This window comes from Epinephelus moara, chromosome 17, assembly GCF_006386435.1.
Source record: "Epinephelus moara isolate mb chromosome 17, YSFRI_EMoa_1.0, whole genome shotgun sequence".
In the NCBI taxonomy this organism is placed as follows: domain Eukaryota; kingdom Metazoa; phylum Chordata; class Actinopteri; order Perciformes; family Serranidae; genus Epinephelus; species Epinephelus moara.
In genome coordinates, this window is record NC_065522.1 from 5,288,392 (window position 1) to 5,314,552 (window position 26,161).

Genomic DNA, 26,161 nt, shown 5'->3' on the forward strand with positions numbered 1-26,161 from the left:
ATCTTATTAGATAAAACAGATGTTGACAAAGCTTTGGGGACATAATTTACAGTTGGAAAAAAGGTAATAAATTGTAATATATCAATATTTTTATAGCAATACTTAGCATATCGCACTTCACAATTAGCATAAATATTTCAATTTGGAAATATCAACAAATAAATAAATAAGCCAAAGAAACCAAGTATTTACCACCAACTTTCTGTAATTGGCAGTTTTTGATACTCTGTGAAAAAGACAGTTAATTTGATTCCACAGAGTTTGACACTCAGCTCTACCAAGGACCCGAGCTCAGATTCCTCTATGCTGGCAATTTGGTGAACACAGTGGAGAAAGAGCCCATGACTGACCACGAAGAAAAAAAAATTCTTTATTTCTTTTCTTATCAAGATACATTAAAGGATACAGAGACATTGGAATAAAAAACACTTGAGAAAAAGTTTCAGTTGTAGCATGTTTGTCTCTCCATCATACAAAAATCAGCACCCTGTCCCTTTTGAATGTCGCCCCTGGTTCAAATGACCCCCACCCACCCTATGAAGGAGAGCAATGTTTCACATGTACAGTAGCCTATTAGAGCCATCTCCACAATAATGGAGCAGAATTACACACTTTAGATGTAAAAAAGTTTAAAATATGCCAGTTTTCCACTTGTCTTTACACAGATTAGTATTTGCTACAAACTCAACACTTCAAATTTCTTTTTTTGAGAAATATTACAAAGCCCACATTGGGACCAAACTTGCTTATAAACCCGGTGTAACCCTCACTGCTGTGGGGATTCACAGGAATTATAATCATCCAATTGACAACTTGCTTTTAGTACTCACCCTTTCATTACGGTACAAACAGGGGGAACCAAAATAAACAAAAGGAAATGAAAGCACATTGAGACAGCTGAAGATTCCTTTCACATTGTCATCATACCCAATCACAATCAAAAACATCATTCTGTTCTGCATCATTAGACATTTACAGAAGAGGATTAAGGCCATATAAAAAAGTTCTGAATGAATTCTTGTTTGGAGAAAAAATACGACTTTAACTCTTTTTGCAACTTCTCACATTATTTCAGAACTTAATTTTTGGCCCCAACTGCCTTCTGTACATTTACATATTGCTGCATTTTTAACAGACTTTTTTCAACTGACCAGTAACATAATTGTGTCAGTTTCCTTCAAACCAACCAAACAGTACATTGTCAGAAATGCTGTGGCTTCAATTTAACATTACCCCCGGGGTTAAAAGTGTCCACTCACTCACTAAGAACGGACATCAACCTTTTTTTTTTTCTTCTTTTTTTGCACATTATGGCTTCATTTTGGACTTTTGCAGACAACACAGTACCTCAAAGCCAAATGTTTTCTCTCATCATGGCAGGTCACGCAGTAACTCGTGCAAAACCATGGGAACCACAATCATTAGATTTTCCTCAAACACTACATATGATCCCTCCTACACTGTAAACCTACAGACTCTTCTGAGCAATGATCCTCTCCCCTTAGATTCCAGACAGCCTGTTCAAACGTATCAGGGTGAGGCCAAGAGAACAGGAGCCAGGGAACTTCTCTCTTCAAATGGACAAAAAGTGGCTAAAAAAGCATGAAGTGACAGGAGACGAAATGTGGCTTGACTGCATCAACAACCCTTATTCAGTTTTTGAAGAAGGATATTGTTAAGCCTGGTGAAGATGGAGACGGTATGGAAGGTTATTAGTGACAAAACTATCAAATGAGCACAAAAATCTGAGCAGTTAAGCCAGGATTCAGTTCAGGCTGTACAAACAATAGAAAGTTGGTTCATTTTTCCACCTTTTTGGCGATTATCAACAATTTTAGGTTAACATGATGTGGCTGTTAGGACCGAATTTACTTCAACAATTTTGATGACTCATTATTTGATTCTATTCTTTATTTGACTAAACTGAATATCTGGGGTTTGGACTATTGGTTGCTCAAAAACAGCAATTTGAAGACACCCCCTTGGGTTTTGGAAAATTGTGATTGGCTTTGAATTTTATATATATATATTTATTTATTTATTTTTTTTAAGATGATCAGCAGATTAGTTTGACAATAACGGTGAGCTGCAGCCCTGACACTGATGTTACTCAAAAGGCACTGGGTGGCATTTTTGATTTTGTATGAGTGATACAACCTGTCAGAACACTGATTTCCAGTTCTTTCCACAATGTTGCAATCACAACAATTACAGCCAATCCCTGTGAATTCTGCGCAACCTTTCACTTTTGTCCAATCACAGCAACTTTACCACAAATTTGACTTCTTAAAACTAGTAAAACCTCATTTAATTGTAGAACTGCTTCCAGCATTATAACTCGCTCAACCCCTACTTTCTTCCTGTTTATCATGAGACTACTGCTGCAGGACCAGAGCTCTGTAGAACAGAGTGTCACACACACAAATTGACAGGGCAAACTGTTAGCATCACATGGCTAACATTAGCAAACTGTTATTAATGACAGCGTTTAACCGTTTTGGTGTCGGTGTGAGATTAACAACTCAGTTTTGGATGTTACCTGCTGCTGCAAGGCTTCTGCTCAAGTGGTAAAAAATGGTGAGCAGGGATGAGATCACTGTGTACCGTGTTAGCTTGTGCCAACCAGGCTGAGAGAGCAGGAGGAGAGCGGCTCACGGAAATGGTATTTTACCGCTGTGTCCACTGGCATCAACAGCTGAATTGTCTTGCCCCGAAATTTCATTGCACAAGAACGCCTATAACATTGCAACTAGCATCGCAATCTTTTTTTTTTTTAAGATGCCATGAAAACGTTTTTTTTAAAAGGCTGCAACAATCCCAAAAACAGCCCACTAAATCTATTCTATTACCACTATGTCTACACTTTTATTCTGTCTCTGCACACACATAACCTTGACTTTCTCACTACTCAAGCTGTTTTGTGCTCACTCAATACTGTTGACACTGAGGGACTGAGGTGCAGGGGAGGACTCGACCCGTCAGGATTCATTAACCCCTGTGACAGGCTGTATTTGGCTCCTTGCTGATGATGGGAAAATCGACAAGTTACAAACTCAGTAAAGAAAACTTGCAGTAAATGAATCAAACACTGTGAGTCCACGCTGACAGAGGGCAGCTCTGTCAACAAGTCTCAACTTCACCACTGCACATGAGCACACAGTCAATGATCTACAAATAATGGAGTAGCAGAGCGGATGAGTGAAATCAAATTCGACCTTCGGCCAGCTACAGCTCTCCCCTTTCCACCTCCCCACCCCCCGTTCTCCTCACATACTGCAGGTGTCACCCCTTTAATGGTGCATATATTTACACAAAGATAGAGCCGTGGAGGAAAAACAAAGTGTGCTTTGTCACCATTGTTTCAGGATGAGAAATATCTTGATTTAAATTACACATTTAAAAACAGGCGGTATTGAAAAGGGGAGCAAAAAAATCCAGGATCTGAATAAAATACTACAAAGCCCAAGATGTGAGTGTCAGTGTGCTGATGTGTGTATTTAATATGATGGAAATGTACAGTCGTTTAAGTGCTTGTGTGTGTGTGTGTGTGTGTGTGTGTGTGTGTGTGTGTGTGTGTTGGACACATCAACTTTTGGGAAATAACAGAGGACTAAAGAAAAATGACACTGGAAAGAGGGAAAATAAAAGACTACTGGTATGGCGTACTGTGCTGCCTGTCAAGTGACAGCTTGAGCACAGACCCTCCTTGACTCCCACCCGACCCCCATGTCCTGTTAAAAGGCCCTGCTGTCCCTCCCCCTCAGTCCTCCAGGACGATGGGTTCGCTGGTGCTGGAGGGGAGCAGGGGCATGGCCAGGGAGCGGGGGGGCGGCGGCAGTTTGATGCGGACTAGGAGATGAGGTTTCCTCGCTGCCCGACGCATCTCTGACTGGGTCAGATGTTTCCTCAGAGCCCTGGGAGAAAGACAACACCAGAATATTGTTTAAAATCTCTACTCTAATCCAGTTCTTTTATTTTGACCTCTGTAACGAGTTTAGATTCATCTACTGTGACAGCTACAGGACTCATCAGCAAACTCTCTCCTGATGAAGGCCGTGCGCTGCAGGTGAAAGCTTAGAAAAAGCTACTAAATAGCCCTTGACTGCAAACCAAACTTCCCATTGATGTGTTAAATGGCTGCATCCCCAACTGTTACCTGAAGTCTGTCAATGGTTGTTCTGACTTACCAATCTCTGACCAGCAGGGAATATATTAATTACAACAAATACCAGCTGCTTGAGTGGACTTAATGGGTTATTATTATTGTGGCTGAACATTTAACTTTCCACTGTACCTGGTGTCCTTTGTAGCCACGAACACCACAGGGTTGGGAGCCTCCCCCTGGCTGACCTTCTGCCGCTTGATGACCGACTGCGAGGTGGTCCTCATACCTGAAGTATATGGCCTCCCATTGGCTGGGTAGGGCACTCCTGTAGCCTGTGAACCAACAAAAGACCAGGACAGTGAATCCACCATGTTGTTTCACTTAAAAGGCTAACAGCAAGTGATGAGACTTGTAATGTGCCTGTCAGAGAGAGTGTGGAGCAGCCTCAAGCACGCCAGAAACTGATGTACTCATCCATCTCACGTTGAGCGCAAAGGCTCCGAATGCTATCATGGTGCTTGGTCGTACACCTCTGAATTTTGTAACTACACCCCCACTGTGCTTTACAATTCAATTCCTGGAAAGAAATAGCCACCACATTGGGGAAGAAGAGGTATTGTGTTACAGGGTGTGGAAGAATATGAGGTCACTGTAAAAGCTAATAAACTGTCTCGTGGAAAACGTGGCTTCCCAGGGTGAAACAAAGGGATATAAAATCATTTCAACTTAGAGGTAAGTGACAGTAATAATTAGAGTACACTAATGAAATGTTTGGCGATACGTCTGTGTTTACTACTGTTGTCAGGCAGCTACGTAACATTCTTCTGACAACACTTCTTGACTTCTTGCTTATCCACAGGATAAGTGTGTGCTCGCCTACATGCAGCCCCAAAATGTGTAATTCCAATTTATGCAAGCATATTTTATCAAATGATAAGCCAGCGGTGCTGTGAAAACAGTGTAGTGTGTGTGTGTGTGTGTGTGTGTGTGTGTGTGTGTGATACTAACGCTATCAAAGCCTCTCTTTCCCAGCAAGCTTTGGCCCACGCGAGGCTGGCTGGCCTGATTCCTGTTGATGGGTGTCGGGGGTCCTCTGGATGCCTTCAGTTTCAGAGGAGCTGAGATGGCTGCGGAGACACAACAACACTCCTCAGCAACCAATCAGACTGAGACAGGAGGATTGAGAGAAGTGATGATCACGTGATGTGTTCTTACCTAAATCCTTCACTATGTTGGCCAGTGACTGTCGAGGCACCACCTTGCTCTTCAGAGGAGTTTTTGTGGCTTTGGGCAGCCTAATCATACCTGAAGAAACCAGTGGACATGGTGGTTTAGATTCATCATCTTATTTTGATCTGCTACTTTACACAGCACATTTAAAGGAATAAAATACCAGAGTAGGTGATACCAATGGAACACCCTAAACTTTAGTTTGTAATTAGTTTAAAAATAAGCTTTACAGAACTTACAGAGTGAATAATCTACATATGGTGGTCACACGCAAAATCTTGTCTAACCTCATGAACAAGATGCATTATTCAGGACACAAACGTGAGAGCCTTGTGGAAGTGTGTGTGTGTGTGTGTACATACACTCAGCCTTTACAGCGTTGGCGTTGATGGAGGCATAGGGCCTTCGTGCAGCACGGCGAGGCTGCAGGATGTCCTCACACACCCGTCGAGCAATGCGGGTCAGCTTGGTGGTCTGCAGGATGAACGTCTGGCGGTTCTTGGCCAGCAGCTTGGCTCGACCCTCGTTGCGGGTGAACGGTGACATGCCCTGGACCTCCTGGCGTGTCATGTGACTGCGGGGGCCTGCCTCCTGGATGCAGAGGAAGGAGGAACACCATGATACATCGAGACATGTCACTCTGAGAGGTCAACTCTTGAACAGCTCATTTCATCAAAGCTGAATCATTGTGACAGTACGGTTGATTTCTGCACTGCTTCTGATTGACATAAGAAATATGACTCCAGGTGAGATGAGACTGGGAGGACGCAGACTTACAGAGCCAGCTCTAGCAGCACCCTCTAGTTGTGTGGGGGTCTTCAGGCCTCCATACTTCTTCCAGTAGATCCAGCAGGAGGCGCACAGTCTGCACTGCATGTTGGGAGGCCCCCAGGCATACCACTGAGGAGACTGAGCCGCTGGGTTGGTGGAAGGAGAGTAAGTGTTAGTAGAGGGCATTTTAACAGAGTCCTCAAGACTTTTAATAAGAGTCACTTGACAGAAATTTAAGAGCCAAGCAATGTTTTCAATTTCTGACAGAAACTGTGCTTCCTTCACAGTGTGTACTTACTGTGGCAGCTCTCACAGCTGAGTCCTTTCTGAAAGCTTGCTGCCCCGTTCATACCGGGCTTGCTGCCTGGCACCATGATCTGGTTGGGGTTGGGTTTGGTGCTGGTGAAGGGAGGAGAGAGTGGAGAGAAAAGTGAGTTATTCTGACCGCAGGTCTAACTCAAAGAGGTTACTTAGTGTAGCGGTTTACAGTAATACTCACTAGGTGGGGATGTACACCTGCTTCAGCTTACTGTCTGCCTCTGCTGCCTTTAGTCGTTTCTGAAAAATAGGTAACAGTAAAAACAGAGGTCAAACCCAAATCAAACAGCGCTTTATAGTATTTAATGGCTTGCTGTTGACCTACCTGTTGGATGTAGCGGTCTGTAGTCTTCCACATGTAATAGAACTGGACCACACTGGCTAAAGACTTCCAGGGCAGCTGAGAGAGAAGAGAAAACAAACAATGTATGCAGGACAGTTCAGTTCCCCATCACACTGAAGTTTAAAACAAAAATTCAAATGTGTGTATCAACAGTGAACACCTGGAATAATATCACATCTCATTGAGCTTTCACATAAATACACTGCAAGTGACAGCAAAGAAGAGCTTACAAAGTCCTGGCGGATGTCATTGAAGTCTTTGCCGTATTTCTCCAGAGCCTCTTCAAACAGCATGGCCTCTGAGGCGCTCCACTCCTCCATCTCATCACGGCAGAGCACCGGACCCCCCTGAGGAACCAGGGTGGACATGGCTTTGGCCAGGTCATAGTTGTTCTTCTGCAACGTGTCCATAGCGTGGAACTGAGAGCAGAGAGAGGAGGTGGTTCATTAGAGCTTCATCATTATAGACATCAGTCCTCCTTTGGGGGAAATTATATGTTATACATACACTATAATACCACCAGAGGTTTGTCATGTGATTTCAACCATCCATACTGCTAAACACAGCCAGGGGTCACAGCAGGCTAGTGGGTCTAACCTGTGTAATGGCAACAACAGAAGGCTTGCTGTACCAGCAGGGAGATGAGCAGACTGAATCAGATACCCCGTGGTGCTGGGGTTTACTCCAGCTGAATTAGAGTTGCTACAGGACCCTTACTGATGGACCTTGCTCCAGGACTTAGTCTCCTGGGCAGGAAGTGAGGCAAAGGGACCGTGGGCTGTGCTAGCTAACTAGCTTGCTAATTTTATTAGCTTGTCTCATAAAATGTGTTAATTCCCAAAACCTTGCTTTGTATATTTACCAAGTGGTAACCTCCTTGGCTGAAAAATTAAACCAATATGAAAGTGCCAAAAACTGCATGTTCTTTAAATGGCCACTTGACGCTGGCTCTGTAAGCCAGACAGTCACCATAGATCACATGTTTATATTTTATTATGGCCTAAATGTACAACCAATTAAGGGCAGGCTTCTTTAGGTGCATGTGGGTGCCAATAGTGTCCTCAGCCTCTCAGTCAGATCCAACCCTTGCTCCTCCACAGTGCCAGCCTCTCACCCAAGTTTAGTCACTTCAGGCTCCAAAAAGCCAACATGGGGACAGCTGTAGTGCTGAACTCACCAGTGGATGATGTCACAGTAGCTACGTCCATTACTATAGCAGTCTATAATATTCACACAGTACACTGTACTCCTGTGTACTAACAAGAAATGATACAATATAATTGCCATCAGAATCAATTAATGTGAAATTAGAATTTAAAAACTTTACAAACAGTGAATAAGAAATGTGGCAATTTTATTGGTACACACACACACACACACACACACACACACACACACACACACACACACACAGAGTCAATTACACACACAGAGTCAATTATGTTCTCACCAGTGTGATGTCTCTGGAGGCTGCAGCCGCACTCATATGGAGGCTGGGCTGGCGGATGGAGCTGCTACAGTCCAGGGCCCGAGCAAAGGTCCCCACAGCTCTGTAAAAAATTTATTCAGGTTATTATTACTCATCTGTCTGTTCTACACGTACTATAGGGAAATATTAGGACTGTTTAAGTGTTAAAAGTTCCTTAAATGAACACTAGATGGAGTATTTGGCTCATGGACCACTTTATAGGCAGCAGGCTGATTCCCTCCAAAACCAAAGTCACTATAGAATTCCTTAATAAAAAAACTGTGCTGCACCTCCAAATACGAGAGAGGTATCATCATCCCACTGCTAAATTACAGTGTCAAATGCATATTAGTATGAATTTTTGGCATACATTATACAGAATATGTATATACCCTAAACTGAAATGAAAACCTCCAATACCTCCAGGACAGACATCACTGGCACACTGCTGACCTCAGTCTAATAACACTACACTGTCACAATCCTCTCTGAAGCTGCTGCAAACAACAAATGTTACATGTATCAGCCACAAAAAACCGTATTTCCCCATGAGATTATCAAACTTGATGCCAATTCACACATTTCCTCTAGAAAAGCTGTCCTGTGGATGGCAGAGTCAGAAGTCGTCATGGCAACAGGAGGATGATGATGATGCAACTGAGTGACAGATGGGGAGCAGGGGAACGTTACCTTGCCACCACCAGGAACTGGTCGATCTGAGGGTCTTTGAGCTGGTTGTTGGGGTCCCACACCTTGGTCTCCAGCTTCTCCTGGATCCTGTTGTCTGATTCACCTGAGAGGAGGAGGAGGAGGGAGAGGGGTCAACTCTTTACTGTTTCTGCTTAATTTCTATTTATTAGAATTCAGAATACATTTGTTTGCCTTGTATCTCCAACTTAAAGCGTGCTGCTCACCCTCAGCTAACTTGTCAGGGATCTCGGCCTGGTACTTAGAACCCACTCGGATCTCGCCCTGGTCCGCAAGTAGGGTCTTCTGGACAGGGTCAAACACCAACGAGTAGAAGAAACAGTCCTGGACAGAACACAGAAAAAGAATACAGCTGCTTGACAAATGTGCCTTTTTCCAACATTTAATTCACTGTGTCTCTCTTTCTTAAACTAAAAACTGATAATCAATGGATGCAAAAGTAAAGAGAGACGGTGTCCTACCTCTTTTTCCAGGTAGCCGGCCAGGACGTCTGTTTCATTGAGGAGGGTGACGTTACATTTCCCCCTGCAAAGACAGAGAGGAGCATTCACAGACCGGGATGTTCAGATTCTCTACAGCCCAATCATCATCATCACAGCCAATATGAACCAAGCAGTTTCAGACAGTACAACAACCATGTTATTGGTGCAGCCAGATGAAGAATAACAAAACACTGAATAATATAGTACAATTAATGAAAATGACACCATAAATTGCAACTTAAAAATGACTTTAAAGTTGACACAACACGTCTCTGACAGGTATCAACTTATGCCTTAAATAGTGAATTTGTTTCAGAGCTACCGTTTTGGATTAAACTTTAAGGTGTTGTTGTCATTTTGTCCAAGACATTGTTGATAGCAGTGGACTCTGATGTGAAATGAGCTACTTTTTACTACCTCACTGAACCATTCTATTTCACTTAAACTTCAGATTTACACAGCACAGCCCACAGCAGGCTAATTAAATGATGCCTCATGAACATGTCTTGTAATGGCTGGACATTATATGACAAACCTATGGACAGTTATGTTATGTGTGAGGACATTCCCACTGTATATCCAGTCAGGTAGGTCTACTATAGTATCACTTTATAATGCATTCATCACCAGCTTAACAGGATGGGCAACAGCTCTTTCTAACAGGGAAATAAAATGGGATGGCCTGTGCAGGGACAGAACATATCACTGCCTAAACAGCTGAGAATGGCTGCAGCAAGGGCCATTTCCTCAGCAGTTCAGTCCTAACTGTGTGTGGATTCAGAGTTAACTGCAGCTCTCTCAGTGACTGCTCTTAGTGAACACGTACCGTATGTGAGTCGCAGGTAGAGATTCAAACTGTCGAGACAGGAAGAGTTCTCTGTGTTTTAGCTGGTGTTTCTGTTGTTCTGACAGCGACGGCTGCTTCGACTCCTCCTCAAATTCTCCTGCAACACAAACACATCAGCATCAGCACTGTTTTCCTAACTGACAGGACAAACATCATACATTGTCACCAACTGAAAGAGGACCAACAGAATTCCAACACATCCTGCTGGTTTAGAGGTCTAAAAGACTGATCTGGAACCTCCGGGTCAGGATTCCCCCAGGAGGAGTAAAACGTGAATGACTTTATTTTTCTTTTTTAAATTCAGGAAGTGGGAAAAAAATCATAGTGGGAGTCAACCTCAGCGGCTGAACACATGTAGCCAATGTAGAAGTGCCAGAAACTGCAGTTCCTCTAATGACCACTTGAGGTTGGCTCAATCCCCATAGACTTCCATATTAAAATGCTCAAATCTACAGCAGAAAGAAACATGTTTACAGCCTGGTACAAAAAAACAGTTTTGGTCTCTTTAGCTAATTTCAACATTAATGACAACTGTACAGGGGGTGCATGTTTTTATACCTCTCCTGTTCAAATGTTATTAATGCTTAAAGTTATGCATAATTAAGAGCATGACCAGTTTGCGCACCTCAAGTCACTGCAACAGCAACAACACTGGTTGAGTAACATAACCATGGCGTAACCCCATAGTGAAATAGTGTGTGTTTGTCTATGTCATCATGGCAAAATGTGGTCCTTGTGACATCAACTGCAGTAGGAACTGCTACACAGGCCTTTTTAAGTATTTTTGCTGGGTTTCTGTCAACAGGTTCTGAAACGTAACAGGTGTGTAGTTGAGATCAAAAGGAAGGTCAAGTTCGAAGATGCATGTGGCTGTAGCAAGGGGGCAGGAAGTAGGGGGGTAGGACATGGGTAAGGGGCCACTGGCCCTCCACGTTTTGCCCTGAGCAAACATCATCTTGAGTTGTAGATTGCTGTAATTGAGCTGGAGTGATCCCATTGCAAGACTCAGTACCTTTACATGCACAGTTAAGACAAGTGACAGATATTGCTCAACTAGGCCATTTAATTGAACCACTGTCCTTGTCCCAGTATACAAGCAGAGGAAGGGAATGACCGTCTGCGCTACGATAGGTGGTGATATGCTCCCTTTCAGCTTGTTAGTATTGGACCTTTTTCTGGTTGACCAATTACGTCACAGACCAAACAATCAACAAACAAGTTAGCTACGATTAGCTAGCAGCAAACTGGTACCATGGTGGACAACTTAACAGCTCTGTACATTTCGTACATGCTCTACGCTCTACTTTTAAATGCACAGCTCTGGATGTATTTTTCTTCATGTTGTTACGAGCTTCTTTTGTTACACATTTAATGCTATTCGACTTCAGGGTCAAAGCCTAGGGCAGAGATTGTGAAGCATGCGCAGAGCGCCTCTGCCAGTTTGGGTCCGATTGACATACATGCAGGTGTAATTCAACTCCTTATTGTATTATCTGGGTGTGTTAGTCCCACTTTGAGAAATTCGCTTTGGTACAATTTCAGTCGGACTAACATGTTTATAGGTATTTAAAAAGTCCAGTTTTAGTCAGACTGACACAATAAATAATTTTTCTCTAGTTTCATGTTAACGTACTGATTGTCTGTAGTTGCAATGTTTCTTTAGTTCTCCTTTTGTTCTTACCCAATCCATCTCTTTCTCCCTCTCTTATTTTCTGCTTCACATAGTGATGATGACGCCATGTCATAACTTTATCTACCAGTGTATTGATGAGTTTATTTCACCAGGTCTAACAGTTTACCATAAAATGTTGTCAATTGTGAGTTTGCCTTTACCAGGTGTTGTACCAGACATAAAGAGCTCTGTTTGACAATAAGGCAAGGTGCTGCATTAGTAGGGGTGTATTGCTTTGGTTGCAGATGAGACAACAAAATATGATCCATGAAGTCCAGTTCAAGTAACAGATCTATGATTCTGAAGGCTTCTCAGACTCTAAAACTACTGAGACTGGATTTTACAACTCTGGAAAGTAATTATAGTGACAAACATTTTATCCTCCGTGTCAACAATTGCAAGTTGGGGTTGCGCTGATATGGCAATATATTGCATAAGATGACATACCTTTGTCTAGCCTTTAAAGATTCATTTTGACATGCTGAGCAGTACTGCTTTCTGTTTTGAACACGACCTCATGCCTCAGGCCACTACACTTCCAGACGTACCTTTATGTAATGACCTGTCAGCGTTTTTGTCCTCTGAGTTAATTTCTTACTTTGCTGTTATTACATCTTGCAGCAGTTAATATGTTGTTAATGCTCTGTAAAGCACTTTATAAGAGTTCAAAGGTAATCAAATTATCCAGTTGGCGAAAACTGGCTGAGTGCTCAGTGGTGTGATTTCTTATACTAAGACTTCTATAACGAATGTAAGAATGTAAACTGTGTACTTGATCTTTTTCATCTACTACACTGCACAGACCTGCAGACATGTTTATTAATGGACTTACTGTAAAACAATGCAAGTGTTGCACATGACCAAACCCATGTAACACCCATGTTTCCAGCCAGTAAGATACATGAAAAAAATGAAGCCATAAGCAGCCGTGTGTGTGTGCATGTGTCTGAGTGTGTGTGTGTTCGGCCACTAGATTGCGCATTCCTAATTTCAGGCGGGTGAGTAATTTGTTGCTGGAGTTGCAAGCTGGAGGGGAGGGACTATATCGCTCCATCTCCGTGGACTCCGCCCCTGCACTCAGCCACAGGAAACCCTGTCAGTGAGGGCACAGGAGAGAGAGAGACACACACACACACTGAGAGAGATAGTGAGCCAGAGGGACGGTACCTTAAGCCACACCCCTTTTCTGTTAACCTCTCAACCCCCCCTCCCCCTCCTCCCCCTGTCCGGCTAGTCCCTGCCAGACAAAGTAGGAAACCCTGTGTACCAAACCTGAGGCGCCCATCCCCCCCCCAACATGTATCCCCAACTCACTCCACCACACACACACACACACACACACACACACACACACACACACACGAAGAAGAAACCACACACATACACACACAGAAGGAGCGACAGGCACTTAAAGCGCACACAGCATAACAGTAACACACTCCTGCAGACAAACACACACATGCAGACACACACATTTTCTTTGCTCTGACAAAGACACAAGGCAAGTCAGAATTAACCCGTTGTGTGCTGTGGCCCTCGGGGACAGATCAAGGGCCTTTTGTTCTGCACAAAGAATTGGTGTGTGTGTGTGTGTGTGTGTGTGTGTGTGTGTGTGTGTGTGTGAGAGAGGAGGAAGAGGAGGGGAGTAGTGATGAAAAAAGTGAGGCAGATAAAGAAAGGTTTAGTACCAATGAGCAGAAGCAGCAGAGAGAGGGAGCTGGTACACTTCTTCATCACTGCTACAGGATCATAACAGGCTGAATCAAGCCAGACCTGAACAGACACACTCACATACATCACCTTGACTCTATGACAGGGCTGGAAAGCCTTTTAAACTATACCATATCAACAACACTACATTTTGCGAAGCAGACTTTTTTTCCAATCAAAACAAGTCAGGCTTTTCCAGAACAAGAGTGGTACGTCTTAGTACTGATGGGTGAAATGAAACCTTTGGAAAACGACCCAGACAAGGTTGGGGTGGTGTAAGAGTGTACTGAAGACTACAACTCTTTGTTGGCTTTCATGATCTCTGTGATCACTCACTCATTTACCTTTATGAATGTTTACTTTGTCAGAAAACTTTGTGATTATTAAAATTAGAGATGCACCAATAGCAGTTTTCTTGGTTGATTCCAATTTCCCATATTTTGAAATTGCTGAGCTGCATTTTTTTTCTTTCTAAGAAAGAAAATTAACAGCATACACAAAGTTTTGTAACTTTCCATTATTTTTTAAAATATGATTTATGCTTTTTTGTCTTTACTCAAAAGGTCAGATTAAGTATGAGGGGAGAGAGAGGGCATGGCATGCAGCAAAGGGCAAGGACATTGCCTTTGTACATGGGACACCTGCTCTACCCACTAATTGGGGATTTATAGTTGTGCGCAGACCCTACACACATAGTCTACGCATATCGCCTGTGTCATTGTGAGCATTTTTACTTATGCGTTTGTGTGTCTGTGTCACTCTGCAGTTACACCTGCAAAACACTAGTCGGCGGCGGAGGTGTCTGTGAAGTGCTGTAAAGTTTAGTTGATTCAAAACACACATTAAACACACATTAAACATGGCTTAATAGAGACAATTTCAAACACAAGTACACACATTACTAGCACCAGCTCCACTGAGGGAAATGGTTTCAACTCACAGAAACAGACAGGAGGTCTGCGTCACCGAGACATGTAGTTACATTTCTGGGGTGGTGCATGTCAGGCTACAGCGTAGGTTATGGCGTAGGCTCTACACTGACATGGAGCCTACGCCGTAGCTACAGCGTCGATTCAATGTTAATTTATTATGCTGATCTGTTCTGTACGACATCTATTGCACGTCTGTCCGTCCTGGAAGAGGGATCCCTCCTCAGTTGCTCTTCCTGAAGTTTCTTCCGTTTTTTTTCCCTGTTAAAGGTTTTTTTTTGGGGGAGTTTTTCCTTATCCGCTGCGAGGGTCATAAGGACAGAGGGATGTTGTATGCTGTAAAGCCCTGTGAGGCAAATTGTGATTTGTGATATTGGGCTTTATAAATAAAATTGATTGAATTGCTTGAATGCAGAAGTATAAATCCCCTGTAAGCTACTGGGTACCCTTCAAACTTTGTGCTAATGGGGATTTCACTTGTATTTTCACAATAAAGCATTCTCATCCTCACTCAAACAAATCTGAGCTTAGCTAAATAAAATCCAACTGAAAATAAATTGCAGTATATCCACTCTATCTATCATGTTTCAGCTTCCCCAAAGACAACAGGTGCAACAGATCTGCATGCTCAAATGAGTTATTTACATATCGGAGAAGAAGAATCAGAGAAAATATTGTTCTTTACTGTGTATAGGCTTAGCATGTAGAGTAAACCATTTATTATCTATCTAAAGCAATGTGTTTATCTATTTATTTGTACAAAACTGTATGAATCAATATCTCTTTTCAAGAATGTGAAGGTGTGTGTACAGTAGGCTATTTGTTAACTCCTCTGTCTCCTCTCCTGCCTTCCCCAACGTGTGTGCCCGGAGCAATAGGAGAGGAGGACCCGATGCTGCTTGCAGAAGAGGAGGTCACTCAGATTACTCAGAGCAGCATGCATGGGAATGACATACCCACCTTTCCCCTGATGCTCTAAATAAGTTGCTACATTTTTTTACTAGTCGCTTTTTAGAAATTAAGTCGCCAAAAGGGTCTGAAAGTCACTAACCAAGGCAACATGGCAATGCACTGGTATTTAACGACCTAAGAATTAAAAACAGGCTGCAGCAGCTGTGACATTATTCCGGTGCCGTCTGTGCCACTGAGCATGCAACGTGCGCCATCTTGCCCATATCTGTGTAGATCTGATTGGCACAGGACTGTCTCTATGTAAGAATAACTGGCCGGTCACTGGCCATGGCCGATCTGGATTCCAGTAGGGCTGCACGATTAATCGGAATAAAATCGTGATCTCGATTCATGCGATCTAATTTTTCAATGGCGGCGATTCTGCCGGCCCCGCCCGTGCCGGGAGTCGGGACATCATCTGCATGAAAACAAGCGCTCCCAACGACGCAGCGTTATACCACGTGATGCAGAGCGACAGCTGGCCGGCAGTTTGGAAAGCAGCGAGACAGGGGGGAAACACACTGCTAACTGTAGCCTCAGTTTGTGCCTCATTCAGATCTGCTGGTAAAGTTGACTTAGCGTTAGCAAGCGTGATTAAAGACGGCAGAGAGGAAACCAAAGATTTATTAATTTTCTGTAGCAGTAAACACATGGGCCGATAACAAATGTGTTAACTATGCTAAAGCTTTACAAGCTATTCAGGGCTGCCGACGATAACATTAACATGACGAACAGCAAGGCTACGGCTAACAAGTTAATATACTGACACTCCTCAGACAGACAGACAGACAGACACACACACACACATAGCGGACAGCCTCTCAGTCCTTAGCCGCTAACGTTAGCTCATGTACAACACAGGTACCACACAAAAACTTTTACAAAGGGTCATAATGTGCTTCTAGTGACTGTCAAATCGCCAGCGAAAGATGTTTACACTGCAGACATGGAGAACAGCTGCCTGCTCTCATGGGACAAACATCCTCCGAGAAGAAAGACGGATCACTCTCCTCTGCCGCCAGGAACACACTGGGAGGCAAAGATCCTCTCTGAACAAGAGGGTTTACCAAAATGTTTGTGTTTTTTTCTTTTAATAAATTGAACACACATTAAAGAACATACAAGATCCTGTAGAGAATTAATACATATTATACAATACAATAAATATTGTCAAATTAAATGAAGGAAGAGGATTTTTTTTAAAGGCAAATAAAATATTGGGGATTTATGTAAAAATATACAGAGACATATAAATAATTACATAATTAAAGATATGCAGGCTATGTTAGGTGAATACTCCTGTCAAATAAAGATATGCAGGCTATGTTAGGTGAATACTCCTGTCAAATGCATGGTGTTGAAACGTTTGATTTTGACTTAATTCCAGGCCTGGAATACCTACCTCAGAAAAATGTTGTTCAACATTGATATTATTGTTAAAATTGTTCAAAAGCTGTAAGAGAAGACAAGAGACTAAAGCTAAAACAGGAGTGTTCCCTCTCTGCTGACCAGAGTTTATGTGTTTTTTATTATTTATTTATAAATTTTGTTACTTTTCCTTTTGTATCAGGAAATAAGCACAATATATCTTTATGTTGAAAAAAATCGTGAGAGAATCATGATCTCAATTATAAGCCAAAAAATCGTGATTCTCATTTTTTCCAGAATCGTGCAGCCCTAGATTCCAGTCTCTAGCCGATCAATTGGGTGTATTTCTATATAATATTAAGTCTTTATTAACTTGCATGCAGCAAAACTATTTGCCTGGTTTAGATTTTATGACCCATGATCAAAAGCACTATTACAAACTTTATTACAAGCCACAAAATTATCACTATCCACTTGCAAAACACTGGTAGAAATGTTTCACTCACCAGCCAAAAACTACACTGGTGATCTGTTGAGTGACTGGTCAAATGTTATAAATGTAGCCATTTGGCTGGTGGACAAAAAAATTTAATTTGCACCCTGCATAATTAGTTACACTTTCATACATTTTTCTCTCTCCACAGGTGTGAATGGGAAAGAGGGGGACAACATTTTAGCTCGACTATACAGAAAACTATGGAGGCCAGCAGGTGTCGTCACATATGAATTCAAGTATGATGAGCCGAAGCAAATTGTCTTCTAGGAGTGTAAGTCACTAGTTTCATCACAATATTATATCCATTCTTTGTACAACAATATGATATTTACCCATTTCACAAAGTCTGTAATGATACGATTTCAATTTGATTCAATTCAGGGGCCTGCAACCAATGTGAGATCATAAGATCATTTGACACACATGAATAATGTAAATAATTGTGACCTGTTAAGTGCAGTGAAGTTTAAATTGACTCCACTAACACATATAAAACAGGAAATGGGATAAATCAACCTTCAGGTCTTTCTGCCAAAAAAAACCTTTCTGGAAGAAATGTTTTCTTTTTAAACCAAACCATAACCTTTTTTTCTAAAACTTCCAAGACTATCTGGCTTAAAGCCCTGAAGGCAAAATTCTCCCAACAGCCATAAAACAAGATAATTTAACAAAAGTATAAAATTTAAATCAATAATAACTGTCAAGGTTCACAGACAAAACAATTGTTTTTTGCTAGCCATCCAAGTTTAAGCACTTTTACATTGCATCATTTAGCCTAGCGGCTAGTGGAGTTTTCCTCAATTTATAGCTTAACTAATTACATGTATTATTTATACTTTTCTCACTCACTGTTGGTTTAAGTCACTGCATCTCCTGACAGAACTCGGCAATTGAATTTTAGCCTGCATGCACGTTTTTTTTAGCCCAACATTGTTAAAACTGAGCAGCTGATGTTGATGCCAGACAGGAACAGATAGAGATGCCCGGCCAGGCAGGTATGTCGTGTTTCCTGGATGCTTTATCTCATAAGAGTATTGTTTACTCACGGCATGTGCTTTGTCTGTTGACCTGTATTTTCTCAGAAATCCAAAATAATCCCACTCTGCTGCTTTACTCCTGAGTAAATACCATTATCCTTACTTACTTTCTCTTGGCTGCTTGCCATTTAATGCCTGCTGCTGTTCAACAGTGACAAAGAATTTCAAAATAAAGGTGTACCCTAAAGACGATGATATGGATTATATTGGATTGTTGACCATTGAATCTTTACAACCCTTTGGTCTACCCTGCGGTTGGTTGCTTAGTTACAGAAATTACTACAGAGATGGCAAATAGTAAGAACAGCGATTTCTTTGTTTGGACTGATCATGAGTTGAACTGTTGGTGGTCAGGGTGGAGGAAAATAGATTGGGAGTCATTAAAATGCAAATACAGCATCATATCAGAGCAGTACAGGGAGCATTATCAATCGCCAGAGGAAACCATGGCAATGTAAAAGAAGTACCTACACAATAGGTGTTGAAATCAAAAATGGTATGTAGACCTAGCTATAATGTTTTGGCTTGATACATCGTGACTGATAAGACCCAATCAAGAGGCGAACTTGGGTTTCTGCATTATCATTTTCTAGAGTCTCTGTTTCTGCCTGTCCAAACTAAAATGAACCAGGGAATTTTCAAACTATAACGGGATCAGCAGCAATTTTTAAGAGGTCTCCCTTATTGGAGTTCCAAAACATCAGAGTAGTGTGGACTCTAGGTGTAAACGCAGCAATAGTTATGTGGTTTAACACAAAAACATAAGTATGGAGGTAGCCTTAGGGCCTGTGTTCACTTATCGTTTTTTTCTTCTGTTAGCTACCTGACTTATGATAGTGTCTACATATTGTCATAGAAACAAAACCCAGGCACAGCACATCATTTAAAAAAAGCACCACCAAGTTGCTATTATAACCACCTGTCTCTGACTGTGGGGAAATGGTTGGAATGGGGCATTTGCTAGCCTGTCATTGGAGACTTCATCTTCTGTTGTTGAGAATAGCTGCATTAAAATAAAGACAAATGCCACCATAAATGTCTTTTAAGTTCATTTAGTGTTCCTGTGGTTCAGCATTGTCACTGCATCACCTACAAAGTCTAATTAGGCAAAGCCATGTTTGGAAGGTAGATGGCTTGGCCTCTTTAAAATAATAAAAACCTTTAAAGAGCTGCCAGCAGACACAACACATGATGACTCTGCCATCCTTGTATTTAGACACATCCCAGACTTGTCCACACATGACCACTGAACAAACACTTAGCATCTGTGTGTGCTGCTGAGCACAATCAAAAAAGCAGCATTAATGCATCCATTTTGAGGTTTAGTGTGTGTGTGTGTGTGTGTGTGTGTGTGTGTGTGTGTGTGTGTGTGTGTGTGTGTGTGTGAGCGCGGATGTCTTTGTCTGGAGCACTGCAGCCCAGGAGGAGGGAGGGGGCAGCTGGTGTTGGTGTCGGGGTGGGGGTAATGAGTGAATGTGATCAGGCTTCAGTAGTCTGCATGCCATTAGCACCACCCCACTACCTCCACCCTCCCACCTCCTTCGCTCTCTGATCACACACAAGACAGAGACTGGGCTCACAGGCTGGATCAGGGTGGGGTGGAGGGGGGCGGGGCGGGGCAGGCACCACGTACTGAGACGATACTACTGGAAATTACAGATAGAGATTATTATTATTATGTCTCACCAAAGAAATAACTCCAGTGGGGTGTGGGATCATTTTACTGCCACACAATTTGATTCAGGAGTGTGTGCCTGTAAAACCTGAGGTGAAACCTGCCTCCCCACACATCGTTGAAATGAGCTGAGAAGAATATATGACATGTTGAAGTAACAGCTGGAGACTGCTGACTTTAACCACCTTACTTTTCACAAGCTTCATAATCCAAATAGTGAAGGCCCTAATTCTAAACTACTAAAACAATATGGTTCGATTACTGATACAATATGAATGAAGGTTAAACTGGAAATAGAGGCGATGTGGTCTGCTTGAGAAAGGACATGTTGTATGTTTTTAATCCCACTCGTGGTTGCACAGTGGTGTTACAGAGTGGAGGGTCATCTCTCAGAAAATATATTTGGCAGAGGACCAGTCTGGCTCACAGGATGTAGACTGTGGGTATAAAGCCTGTCACTGGCTGTCTACTTCAGACGACCAGTTTAAAACCACCGTTGCCATGTGAAACTAGTGGTGCATAGCCGGACCTAACTCCACACTTGACATGACATAACAACAACTACCACACTAGCGACCTACAGGGTAAAACATCTTTTAATGTGTTAGAGTTTTCTTTTTATGGAAATCAAGTTATTTTAATGCCATTTGCATTAAGCTGAACCTTCTAAACTTACCCCGGTCTCACTGCTGAACACCTTTTAAGTCTCTGAGTAGTGGTGCACAGCACCAGCATGTTTTTCCAAGTTTCAGTTAACAATGTCATGTCTGCAGTGCTTTGAGTCTGTAACTGAATCTGTGATAAATCTTTTTTTAAAGGCTTTGTCATCCCAACAAGATTACTAACCTTAAACACACACTGAATACATGTAGTTGTTGTTTGTTGTCATATGAAAGTTAAAATGTAATAGAACAGAGATTCTGAAAATGTGTGTATAACATAAATAAAACAGAATGTAGTGATTTGATTTGCAAATCCTTTTTGACCTATATTCAATTGAATACAGTACATACACCCAAATAGCACTAATTAAAATTATGTGTCTGATACGAACGCTGGGACAATGTTATGGGATCTTGTTGGGGGCAGTTAAGTGTTACATGAGGGAGTGCATCTTTAAACTAACAGAGCAGTCCATTCTAGTCTTAATTACATTGGCAAAAATTAGGAGAAAATATGTTCTTCAACGACATGTTGACATTTGTGACTACTGTATATCTCATACAAAATTATTGAAAAAAAAAAAAAAAAAAAGGGTGACAAAAATTTGATTAAAAAAATATATATATGTATAAACGAAACAATTGAGATTAAGGGAGTGCACACCAACTGAGGGAAAACTATTTTATTCAGACACTGGAAGTTTGTCTGCAACAGTTTAATTGCTTGAAAAGTCGTTTGGTGTAAGGCCAACATTTATCTAAAAATAGCTTACAAAATGATCACTGTAACATAAAGCTGTGTAATCACACAGAGCAAAGTTAGCCTGGGCAGCATGTCTGTGTGGATTTAGGATCTAACACTCGTTAAAATCACTTTAAAGTGGCCTTTTTTAATACGTATTGATTTTTATAAAAGATATTATGACCACAATTTAGTAGCTAATATTTTTGTATTGCACTAATAAACAGCTGTCCCATTAACTCTTCCTTTTCCAGACCAGCATTCAGATCCGAGCCTTACACAAAAGTGATGGTCTTACTTTAACCCCAGAAGCAGGCCTTGGTGCAATTTACCACATAAAAGCTGAAGAGGTGCTTTGAGGCTTTTATGTGAAACACAATAGGGAACGGGCTCATTAAAGGCAGCGAGCCATATCATACCTGCTCTCACACTGTAGAAAACAAGAGGGGAGCTAAGGGGAGCTTTTGGGATCCGTGGCTGCTACTTACTTGCATTGCTGTCAGCCAGGGTGTTGAGGTTTCCTGAGATGTCTCGCCTCCTGAACAGACACACAACCTTCGCCTCCACATTCCCATTGGCTGTCTGTAAGTGGAGAGTCACAGGTTACAGGCTTGCTTCGTAATAAAGCACGGGTATAACTACCTCTGTTAGAGCTCCTGTCAGAGGTCTGTAGCTACTGTACCACTCATTGCTCCATGCCTTCAGCCATGTCACATGGTTTGTTTCACTTCTTACACTAAGGGTTAATCAGAGACACCATCTAGGGCTCAGTATAATTTCCATTTGATTCAGATCTTTTATGATTTCGGTTTTGCTTTTCAGTTCTGTTTTCCTCAGTTTGTGTTCTCTGCATATTATTTGAGTGAGGCAAAAATACAATGTAGGTAAAACCCACTTTAATCATCAGCAGCTGTGGGCCCATCATATCTTTTTTAAAGATATTTTTGGGGCATTTTTAGCCTTTAATTGATAGGACAGACAAGTGTGAAAGGGGGAGAGAGAGAGAGGTACATGGGGCGCCTGCTCTACCACTAAGCCACCGACGCCCCGGCCCATCATATCTACACCAGCCCCTCACAATCAACAAGTCCTACAGGTAGCAAAGTCTGTGCTCTCATGTGCTCTGTGCAAAGCTGGAATCAAGTTTAATGTTGCATTCACACTATGCAGTCCCTCCAGGATTTTGTGGGCTGTTCTTAGGATTGTTGCCAACAGCTGTCCTAAAAAATTGCGATGCATGTTTTTTTGCAAAGAAATGAGAGAAAAGGAGAAAATTGCAAAAATAGATGTGATGCTGTCTCAGATTCGGAGCTTATTATTATGTGCATTCACTTTTTACTACAGTATTAGACTATGTGTGATGGTGGTGGGGCAGTGATAGCTGATCACCGCCGATCAGCTCTCAATGCCTTATTATGTAGCAGTGAAGGACCATCCCCATGAGAGGCTCTCCTCCTACATCCTCTACCCATTCAGAGTTAACACAGCGTAAGGTGATCTCATCACTACTCGTCATATTTTGCTGCTTGGGCCGAAGCCTCTGTGGTTGACATCCAACACTGCGCTGTTAATCTCACACCGCCACAGGAACGGCTGGACTTAGTTGTTTCACCTTTTAACAACCATCTTTAAAAACATTAAAGTAACTTCAACTCGATGCAGACTAGGGCTGGGCAATGTCAATACTATATTGAATTTGTCATATGAGACTGGATACTATCTTGGAGTTCAGATATGGTAATATGGTAGATGTTGTCTTCTCCTGGTTTTCAAGGATGCATCACAGTGAAGTAATGCCACTTTCTGAACTTACCAAACTGTCCTAGCTATTATATTATTTGTCTTTATCCACTTAGTCACTACGTCCAGATTACCAATGATTATTTATCAAAAATCTCATTGTGTAAATATTTTGTGAACTTACCAATAGTCAATCCTACAATACATTACTGGGTGTCCAGTTGGTGATTGTCAAACTAACCTTAGCCTGCGGTTAGAGTGTTTGCTCTCTTCTCCTTGTGTGATGACATTTTCCTCACTCAGATCAGCTTAGTAAGTTGATGACAGTGTATGTGGCCTTTGTTGTGTGATGTAGCCCCTCTGCTCTTTTCTCTGAAGCTTTATGATGTTTTTTGGAATCAATTCCTCCACAGTTCATATCATGGCACGACAATTTCAAACCACATGAAGCTGTAAACTGGTTTTATGATAAAGGCTACGATATGGCACCCCCCCTTGGTAGTAGCACTTTGGGTTTGATAGATGATGAGGGGTTTCCTTCTCCCTGGATTGACTGTGATCATAAGAGGAGAGAGAGCATCAGCAGCACACACACACAGTGCTCCCCTGCACATTCTAGCCTGGAGCTGGAGAGCTGGCCACTCTCTCTCCCTCTCCCTCTCCCTCTCCCTCTCCCTCTCTCTCTCTCCTCTCTCTCTCTCCTCTCTCTTACTATCCATTCATTGTGCTCAGCAGCCATTAGCACTCAGGACGATGCAGTCCTCCTGGTGCTCAGCACAAGCCCTTCAATGTAAGAGCGTTACATAAATGAGCTTAATCCTTTGACTGGGAAACGAGCCTGTGTCATATGCTGCTGCTGTTATATAAGTGGCTCCTGTACCAGTGTCCTGTGATTACAGTAACCAAGGTTTACCATGAGCAGTGCCCAGGAAAGACCAGGGGAAATGTGTGTTAGTGTGTTTAGAGTATGTTGACAGGAACAATATTAGAGAGTCCTAATACGATTTTAACACACCAGCCAGTCGATCTGAGTGTTCTGTGTCTATGGTATACGAGCTATAAAAATACTGGCTCAAAATACCGCACACATATATATGGTGGTGCACATAAAATTTCAGCTGTGCAAGTAATATTCAGCTCTACAGGCACCAGTGTACGTAACTTGGTACAGAGAATATGTTGTGCAAGGCTGTCAGCTCTCAGGCACTAACCATGAGAATCACACGATCAACACTTTTCACATACTCTCATGCTACGCAGCCATTTTCTCTCTAAGTGAAAAACAAGTTTATAACTGATAACATCGCAGGGTGAATACAGGACACTGAAAGCGCACAGAGAGACAAGACAGAGCAGCACAGCAAAACAGCAGCACCATGTACGGGCCTGATGCACCAGGCCAACTGCCCGCCATCGGTAAGCACCTGTCCCTCTACTTTTGTGGTGCGTCCCACAACACAGGAACTAGTTGGCAGCTTTTTGATTGATTCTGTATGTTGAATCGGTGGCAGAGACCATCAGTATATGGTCTGATTGGCAGTTCAGCTCAGCGGAAAAGAAGAGAAACGGAAGTGAGGAAAGCAAACAAACAACTAAGTCAAGAGGGCTTGAGATCAAAACAAACTTGTTACGATTACTATTTTTGGAGCATTTTTGGGCACAGACGGAGCAGCAGGAAGTCAGGCGCAGTGAAAATTAAACTTAACCGTTGTTTGCGCTAGGTCTAAAAGTTTCTCTGCAGCAGCTGAGGTTCTAAAAGTTCCTTTGCACAGGCGATGTGCAGCGACTCAGCAGTTGGCCTTCGTCAGCGCTAGTTTTTTGTTATCGGTTTGATGTGTCTGGGCCTTAAAGCCCGATCGAGCCAGCTGCTACTTGGATTTTGATGCATGTCTATTCGTACTGTTACAGTATCGATACTTTGAGCGGCCAAAAGCACAAAGAAAGACTTACATTACAGCAATTATTTATTACACAACAAATGTTAAATAACTCTCATTGTTATGTGTGATGTCACCAAATTAGTCCTAATATGATGGAAACATTTCTGTATTGGGCTTGCTCAAAATGCTCCTATGACCATTTACAATTTGAAGTACTTTCACTTAACATTAATGTACAGGGAATGTCAGCTCAAATGATAACGTAACACAATGAAAATGTTTGCATTTTTAAACTATTAAATTAAGAAAATTTTGCCTTAAGAGGTTTGCAGTCTGTGACCATGTAAAAAGTTATTTTACTATAACATTTTTGAAAAAACTGAAGGGAAAGTCAAATCAAATTACATTATCACCTCATATTTGAACCGTCACAAAGAGGAAAATGTCAATGTTGGATTTCTGCCTTGGCAGAAGTGCAGAGAAGGAAGGACAAACACACCACGTCCTTTTAAAAGTTACATGCAAATATATTTAATATTCCGAGCCCTGTAGATACAACAGAAACAGCTTTTAAATACAAACCTGTGAGGTTGAAGGAAAAAAGAGAGAAAACCAACCTTGTTGAGCTCTTCTATTCTACGGATCAGGTAAGGGTTGCTGGATGAGTTCTCGAAGTACACATAATCTGGAAAAAACAACAACAGTAAAACAAGATAAGACTCATGCTGTGTTCACAGTGGAATATTCACAACAATGAATGAACATACCTCCTAAAGTAAACACTAACTATACTAAGTGTAATGAATATCGCTCTGACAATACATTTCACATCAGCCCCATATACACATTAGGTTTGTCCTCTGAAAGTTCAGGTTTCCTCTGAACAGGCACCAACACACGGCTTTGGCTGTAACTGCAGAACTGAAGAGATTTTGGCAAACTGATGGAAAAAGTCCATTCTACCACACACAGCTCTAATTGGAAGCCTGTCCGTACAACACTGAGAAGCTGTTAAGAGAACCAGACC

At 42.0% G+C, this 26,161-nt stretch overlaps 1 protein-coding gene across 1 annotated transcript in view; it reads right to left on the reverse strand.

The window, feature by feature from the left end:
* Positions 1–346: 346 nt before the first annotated feature.
* The window catches only part of mta2 (metastasis associated 1 family, member 2), a 41,545-nt gene continuing 15,730 nt past the window's right edge, over positions 347–26,161 (reverse strand). The window contains exons 2-18 of the mRNA XM_050066530.1: positions 25,752–25,819; positions 22,003–22,096; positions 10,252–10,369; positions 9,405–9,468; positions 9,150–9,267; positions 8,926–9,028; positions 8,218–8,317; positions 6,998–7,186; positions 6,750–6,824; positions 6,606–6,664; positions 6,405–6,505; positions 6,113–6,252; positions 5,698–5,926; positions 5,321–5,410; positions 5,114–5,232; positions 4,295–4,437; positions 347–3,914 (exon numbers count right to left, since the gene is read on the reverse strand). Coding sequence (XP_049922487.1) covers positions 3,761–3,914; positions 4,295–4,437; positions 5,114–5,232; positions 5,321–5,410; positions 5,698–5,926; positions 6,113–6,252; positions 6,405–6,505; positions 6,606–6,664; positions 6,750–6,824; positions 6,998–7,186; positions 8,218–8,317; positions 8,926–9,028; positions 9,150–9,267; positions 9,405–9,468; positions 10,252–10,369; positions 22,003–22,096; positions 25,752–25,819 — 1,964 coding nt within the window. The 3' untranslated portion in view covers positions 347–3,760. The remainder of the gene's footprint in view (positions 3,915–4,294; positions 4,438–5,113; positions 5,233–5,320; positions 5,411–5,697; positions 5,927–6,112; positions 6,253–6,404; positions 6,506–6,605; positions 6,665–6,749; positions 6,825–6,997; positions 7,187–8,217; positions 8,318–8,925; positions 9,029–9,149; positions 9,268–9,404; positions 9,469–10,251; positions 10,370–22,002; positions 22,097–25,751; positions 25,820–26,161) is intronic.